The following is a 7,426-nucleotide window of genomic DNA, read 5'->3' as shown; positions in this document are numbered from 1 at the left end:
AGAACAACATTGTTATTACCGGTAGTATTTTGTGTCTAGTGCAGAAATAATAAATGCTCAAAAAATGTTTATTTTCAACCCTTGTAGGTGCATTTCCCTAGATTATGATAATGTAGAAGGATAATTTTGGTGACGTCACTTCATTTTGACGTCAGAACCAGATGAGGTCATAGTTACATCATAACTTGACCTTATGAGGTGATTGCTGACGTCCTGCAGTTATGCAGTAGATCGCAATAGCCCTGTCACTGTCCAGAGTCCAGCGTGGGTCTGTTTTACTTTTTCTTTACTTCACGAAGTGCAAAAATATAATACATCCTCGAGAGCAAGAGAATAAAGACAATCTTTTTTATTATGACTTGGCTAAGGTAATCGTTGTCCTTTGATTTGTTGGTGCGGCCCTGATGTCACTTGAAATTTCTAATCTTAAGTGACCCTTGCCCTCTAGCTTTGCTGCCATTTTAGTTTGACTACCCTGCGTTGAATCAAGTTTTGGTAAGCTAGAATCACCTAGGAATATGAATCATACAATTTTTGTACGTTATAATGGTTAGCATTTCATTTTTCGCTCCACTGAAGATGACGAAAAAAATGATACGATCATATATATCATATCTGGTAGGCAGAATGAAACACAATTTACTCCAAGTGGTCAGTAATATGAAAAATAAAGGTAGAGCTTTTGCTCACCATTCAGAATACGAGAGGGAAAAGAATTAATTATGTTTGAGTGATTTTGAACACGCAAGCTTTCCGCAACCAGGTGGCAAGCTTGATGGAGGTTTGGAGCCTCTTTTCTGCATCTTGGAAGAAGTTTCTTTCCTATTTTGATTGGTGAGCAAAAGGCCCCACCAAAAAATATATGGATTGTAGTTTGCAAACTGCCTTATTGTGTCCTCTCTTGGCCACAGAAACGGGATCGCGGTCCCTAGGATGGAGTTTCTTTTGTGCGGTTTTCTTTAAACATCCATGTCTTGTGTACTGGTAATTAATATGCATGTTTTTAATGTTAGGAAATATGTCCTCTACATCTTCCAACAGTGCAGGTGTTTCTATGTTTTGTGTTATTTTGTCCTTAAATTCGTTAAACTTAGGAATTATTTTGTGGGTTTGGTGGCCATGCTAACCTACCATCTTATAGTATAATTGCATTATTGCTATCTTAAATGTTTTAAGCCCTTGGGCTTTGCCACTTTTTCTTGCTCGTTAACTGTTCGTGAGCATGTGGTTTTATTGTGCCATAACTACAACGGTTAGCAATTAGCATCGTAACTTTCGCTCCGCACAGTTAATGGCGAAAAATAAACAATACAGTGCAACTGCAATACAATACAAACCATTGGGCACGTGTCTGACGTGAAAATTGCAACGCCAGATGTACTTTGATCTGATTTATGCCGTTCTAAAGTGATTAATCATAAGCCTTAATGTGGCGTTACATGTAGGTCTAAGGATAAATCATTAGATATTACATCATTAGTCATTTCACATAATTGCAAAAATTATTTCGTTACATTATTCTTGCATGTTTTAAGCCCATTGGTTTTTGCTGTTTTTTCCCGATCATTTGGAGTTGCTGTTTTATCACGCTATAATGGTTAGCATTTTATTTCTCGTTCCCTCAGACAATGATGAAAAATAAATAAAACGATACGTGGAAAACTCCTGAACGATTAACAAAAAGAGTTTAGGCCTTCCTGTGGTAAGTAATAATTAAGTTGACAAGCGAAGGCGAAAGAAAAAATGCATATCCTCCAGTGATCTTAAAACCCATAGGCCAGCAAGCTTAGAAAAGCTTTTTTCACCATTGTGAGAGGCCACTCTCATTTTCGGCTTCCAAATACCGCTACCATTTTGCTTCATCGTGATTCCAGTGACTGGAATCCAGTCTAGTCATGGAAGTTATAGCCTAGTCATCTGGCGTCATTGACACACCTCTGAAACTTAGGCCAAATGACTAATCAGCGTCGAGCTGCTTGTGGGTAAACAAGGGAAAGTTTTTAAATTTCTTGAAACGTCATTGCTATTCTTACCATTAGGAACTGAGACTGACAGGAATGTTGTGTATGACGAATGTTATATGCGTTGTCCAAACTTAAAGCTTGGCCTCTTGGCTACCTTACGTAGACTTCCGTTACATTTGTTTACAGCTTGAACATGGATATCCTTTGCATATTCTAGTTAAATTTCTTTAGTTCTCTGTTGATTGATGTATGATACACAGATATACTTTATAGAATATGTATTGGTAGCTTAGTCTTAATCACAGCGTTTAACTGCATAGCACAGTGGCATATTATAATTGTTAAGATGTTTCACTTTAAGTGGGTCATGCAGCCTGTTGTTATAGCTAAGCAGTTTAGGTAGAAGATTGGGAATGGGCATGCGCAAAGTTTATTTTAGCTATTTTGCAGATTTTAATGATAGAGCATTTCACCAACTTGATGATTGTTGTATGGTCTGCCTTGCAATTTCTAATTTGAATGAGTTTACATATGCTTGGATAAGATGTCAATACAATACACTTTACAAATATTTTGGAAAGTTAAAGTTGCATATGTATATTAAAGTTTGTTTTTTGTTGTCATTACTATCTTAAATTTCTGTTGGAATGCTTTAGGAAAGGTTACAAGCAAGTAACTGTTGATGGATCGAAGATTGTAAAATTAACTCTTGAACAGCATGCACTAAGACTCCCTGGAGAATGGTTCAGTTCGTTTTTTATGAATATCTGTCTGGATGCGCTGGAGGTATATGTTATCAAAAGTATATATAAATTATATGATAACAACAACATGTGGGCTTTCCCACAATAAATTTCAAACTGCTTTTACATTGTGTTAATTTTCATTGTTTTGCATAGGCATTGCTGGGGTGTTGGTAGGACAGCCACTGGACACAATTAAGGTCACTGTACTTAAACTTTCTCTAATTTTACTGATAGTTGGTGTAGCATCATAAGAAATTTTAATAAAATATATGCAAGTAATGTGCGGAGAGTAATGAATGAATCAAACCATGACTCTTACTTCAGTGAAGCAGCAAAATGCAGGATAGAAGCCCCTGCTACCTATATATGTGTACAAGTAAGAGCAGCAAGTTCCATGTTATTAATCAACGGATTTATTGTAACAGGTTCGTCTTCAGACTCAGCCTGGAAAGTACAGAGGCGTTTGGCATTGTTTTCTCAACATTTGGAAAAAAGAAACAGTAAGTCCAGTTAGGGTTGTGTCCTTACGTGGAAAATTTTACAAGTTATAAACCATTATGTGCATTTAAAAAAAAATCTTTATAATCAATCATAGCATATTACAGTTACAAATATCCACATAGCTTCATAGTTATCTTTAAGTGTAGTTGCATCTATCACAAATGACACGTGCATAAGGTTGTTGTATTCTTTGCAAAAATTAATATTGTCTTATTATTATTCAGTTGACTTTAAATTATATATAACATATAACAGTTCTCACAATTTTATGCTGGTTACTTGTTTACAGCCATCTGGATTGTTCAAAGGAATGTCCTCACCACTAATTGGTCTAAGTGTTATCAACGCCATAGTATTTGGTGTGGAAGCACAAACTATATCACTGCTCGGTAAAGAGACGGCAGTGACGCACTTCATAAGTGGCGCAATTGCAGGAGCTGTTCAATGCGTTATTTGCACCCCAATGGAATTGGCAAAAACCCAAATGCAAGTACAGGGCATTGGTACACGTAAGACTGGAAAAGTGAGTTGTTTGATCAGGGTGCTGTAGAACAACCTAACATTAACTTACTTGTAATTGGGAAATTCAAACAAAAATCTAAAACAACACACCGACAAATCAGAGTTTTCCAAACTAAAAATAACCAAACGTATTGTCCCAAACGGAAAACTGCAGTGTCTGTCTGCAGTTTAGTGAATGTAAAAACCAAAAATGCAAAGTGAGAAAATTTTTAACTGTGAATTAACTCATATGGTATACAGGAAGTTGCTTGTGGTTTCCTCTTCTCCCATTTGAAGAGTATTCATGTGTGCCCTTTTTCTGGCATATGCCAATATTTTGTTTAAAATCTTGCTTGTCAAATCCCTGTTTTAAATTAAGAAGTTTGTTATTTTTTGTTTGGATGTGTCACTTTGTATACAATTATACGTGTTATTTAATCTCCTAAGAATCTATGCTAGTGTATAATGCATTTTATCTGAAACTTTTTACTAATGCATGAGCGTGTGTGTATGGATTATAACTTTTACAAATGGTCTTAGGTACAGTACAAGCATTCTCCTGACGTGCTTGTGAAAATGTTTAAGAAAGACGGCATTCGTGGTTGTTATCGAGGAATGATGATTACTCTGTTAAGAGAGACTCCTGCCTTTGGTTGCTACTTTGCCACGTATGATATCCTGACCTCTACCGTTTGCAAAGTGAGTTTATCTTGACTTTGCTCTTTCATCATGATAGTGTGTTTTATATTGCAAACCAGATGTAGCTTTTAATAAATAACAGCAATAGCCAGATACAGCCATTGTATGTCTTTCATGTGGTGGGATAAATGGGATTGTTCTGATGTAGTTTTGGACTAGTTATCATTATCATCATCATTGTGACTCTCGCTCGTAACATGCAAGGGTTGCGTTCGTGGAGCGGTCCATAAAATGTGTGTTTCTCAGGTTGAAAAAACGGAAATATATACTTGGCAAGGAATAAGTAAAATGCTAATGGCTGGTGGAATATCAGGAATGGCATCCTGGACAATAACCTATCCTGTGGATGTTGTAAAATCTCGTCTCCAGGCCGATGGAGCTGGTGGAAGACCACTGAAGTATACAGGAGGTTGGCATTGCTATGAAACAATTTTAAAATCTGAAGGAAAAAAAGTTTTGTTCAGGTAGTGAAAAATTTTCATCCAATTTGACTCTAGTTTTTGTTTTCGGTGTGTTGTTTGATAATTAATTAATTCTACTCAAGTCTGTGCTGAGAATGAGTTCATACTTCTGTTAATCTTGTATTCCATCCAATATTTGCAGTCTTATGTTTTGTTAACACTTGCCCATGCGCATTTTAATTTCTTTTTTAATTTGAAATCACTGTATTTGTTGCTTCACAGGGGCCTTAACTCTTGTTTATTGCGTGCTTTTCCGGTAAATGCTGCCACATTTGCTGTGGTTGATATTACATCTCAGTTTCTATACTCAAGAAAAATGCCTTGACAACAATCAGAAACACTATTCGCACTGGAAGCTTTGTTTTTTTAGAAGTTTTTATTGCTTTTTTATTTTATACTTACATCTAGATTGCTACTCTTAGTATGCAAAACGGTATTTATTTGAATTAGATTCTTTTGTACTTCATTTGGCTACACAAAATCAAGCATCACTTATATGTTGATTTAGGTCGTTTTTTGAAACTATATTTCAAGAGCAGATATTTTGAAAATTGTCTATACTGCCTCCCATTCTTGCTATTCAACGCAAGAAAGCTTTTGTGTGAACATATGCGCAACCCTTTCGCAACATTGAATAATAGGTTATATTCACCAATGAGACAATAGCATTTTATGGTTTAATCTTTACCGTTCGTTAGATTGTGTGTTTATTTGGTTGATACTTAGGCTTCATTTGATGTATTGCAGATGTTTTATGCTTATGGTATATCACTGTCCAACAGTAAACTACTAGATTCAGACAATGTTAACTGTTGGCATTGATATAATCAGTGTTATTATATAGTATACCAACCAAAAAGTTTTAAATCACGAGTAACTATCCAGCTTTTTTTTTGCGGGAAATCCTACACAATCTTGCCATATCAAGGACACAATGAAATAGAATATTATTTATTGCATGTCAATTTCTATGCGTTTATTAATCTTCAAATGTAGCGTGTGTTACTCTGATTTCTTGTTGACTGTGCTGTCAAACAGCCTCATTCTGTCGAATAGAAAGAATATTTTTGTTTTACTTTTTACATTGGTTCTTACCAAAGCACCTGCTATGCTGTATTCTCAAGCCTCAGCACTGTTCAGTTGAGAATATTGTGGTTCTCAAATTAAATGAGGCAGCAGAAACTGTTCGGTGCTTTTCTGATCCGTTTATGCATTGTTTTAGGTAGGCTACTGCATTTTTGTTCCTTCGAGAATTATAACCAAAGAACTACAATTGTGACATGCAAAACTGTGTTTAAAATATATTTCATGAATGGAAGTTCATTGATTCCTCAACAAATGTATGTCACACTCGAAGTCACTTTCATCTTGTGTATTTAGTAGGGCCTGTAAAATCTAAACAAACAACATTAATCGTAAAATAAAGTCTAATGTCTTCAAAATTTATAGCTTGCTTTTAGGCACAGTATTTTCAATTTTAATGTCAATTAGATTGTAGGAAATATTTGTCAGAACCTGTACTTGATTTTTAAAGAGGTGTAATGCTTAGTAGTGTAAAGAATAGTTAATGTGGGTATTATTATGACATGTGTCTAGTAGAGTGCTGTTGATTGTGTTACTTAATAGAGCAACACATTGCTTTTTGTTGTTATTAGAAAGGTGAAGGAAAACTCAATTGTAACTGATAAAACATTGTTTTGAAGAAAAATTTGCGCTTTTGTGTTTTCTAAATTATTTTGTTTTGTATGGGAATATAGCCTATGTTTGATTTTCTGCAATGTTTTACTTTACATGCTTTATGTAGCTTGGCTTGTCATGAAATTATAAGCATAACAATTTACCTACTTTTAACCAAACTTTTTGTCTTTGTACAAAACCTATTTGCCACCAATGTATTCAAATATATTGCAAGCTTGCGGTGACATTGTAATGTACTATTCACGTATCTCACTGTGATTGCCTTTGCAAAGCAACACATTGCATTCTGAATGGCTTGCTTGTATAGGCCAGGTGGCTTATGTAACTTATTAAAGCAACTTTTTCAAACATTGGTATCACTAGTTATTGGAAGTAGTGCAGTATTTTTGCATGTAATATAGAGCTAGGATTGCAATCCAATTGCACACCAATACCGGGATCTAGAATTGTGGTTTAATGCCGTTATAAGTCTTTCCAATTCAAGTCTCCAAACTGATGTGCATTAGTGGTAATTAGTTAATTACCATACGCTGTAGTTTACTGAGTGAATAACAACCAATATACAGAAATTGTTGGAGTCTAAACAATGCAGAACAAGTTACACAGTGACGTTTTGTTGACACGCAACATCGGCATTCCCAATTTGACTTTTAGATTAGAACTAGGAAAATCTGTGTCTAAAGCACTTGGCAACTAAGCAATTTGTTAGCCATTAGCCAAAAAATAAGTTCATCAAAACGCTTCATTTTATTGCCACAACAAACTCTGATATCTAGCAAGAAAAATCAATGATTTTCGTGCCAACATTTAAGAAAATAATACAGTAGTGTTGTTTTTGCCTGCATATAACAACGTG

At 35.2% G+C, this 7,426-nt stretch overlaps 1 protein-coding gene across 2 annotated transcripts; it reads left to right on the top strand.

Annotated features, from left to right (window-relative positions):
* The first annotated feature begins 23 nt into the window (after nucleotides 1-23).
* Nucleotides 24-6,920, top strand: LOC143462862 (mitochondrial basic amino acids transporter-like). 2 transcript variants are annotated; one of them, XM_076961168.1, is made up of 8 exons: nucleotides 24-984; nucleotides 2,621-2,750; nucleotides 2,864-2,907; nucleotides 3,136-3,210; nucleotides 3,501-3,734; nucleotides 4,253-4,411; nucleotides 4,658-4,875; nucleotides 5,095-6,920. In XM_076961168.1, exons 2-8 carry the CDS (start codon nucleotides 2,705-2,707, stop codon nucleotides 5,195-5,197), a joined length of 879 nt encoding a protein of 292 aa, XP_076817283.1. In that variant the 5' UTR covers nucleotides 24-984; nucleotides 2,621-2,704; the 3' UTR covers nucleotides 5,198-6,920. The 2 variants fall into 2 exon arrangements, with proteins under 2 accessions (XP_076817283.1, XP_076817281.1); XM_076961166.1 differs by having other exon boundaries at nucleotides 25-2,750.
* Nucleotides 6,921-7,426: the final 506 nt, after the last annotated feature.

This window comes from Clavelina lepadiformis, chromosome 6 (genome assembly GCF_947623445.1).
Source record: "Clavelina lepadiformis chromosome 6, kaClaLepa1.1, whole genome shotgun sequence".
Lineage (NCBI taxonomy): Eukaryota > Metazoa > Chordata > Ascidiacea > Aplousobranchia > Clavelinidae > Clavelina > Clavelina lepadiformis.
This window is presented reverse-complemented; position numbering and strand designations above follow the sequence as displayed.

Excerpts from the sequence above, each read along its gene's own strand:
- LOC143462862 (XM_076961168.1), top strand. The coding sequence starts at position 2,705 with ATGGTTCAGTTCGTTTTTTATGAATATCTGTCTGGATGCGCTGGAG. Across the intron at positions 4,412-4,657 it reads TGACCTCTACCGTTTGCAAA|GTTGAAAAAACGGAAATATA; the intron begins GTGAGTTTATCT and ends TGTGTTTCTCAG. Across the intron at positions 4,876-5,094 it reads GGAAAAAAAGTTTTGTTCAG|GGGCCTTAACTCTTGTTTAT; the intron begins GTAGTGAAAAAT and ends GTTGCTTCACAG.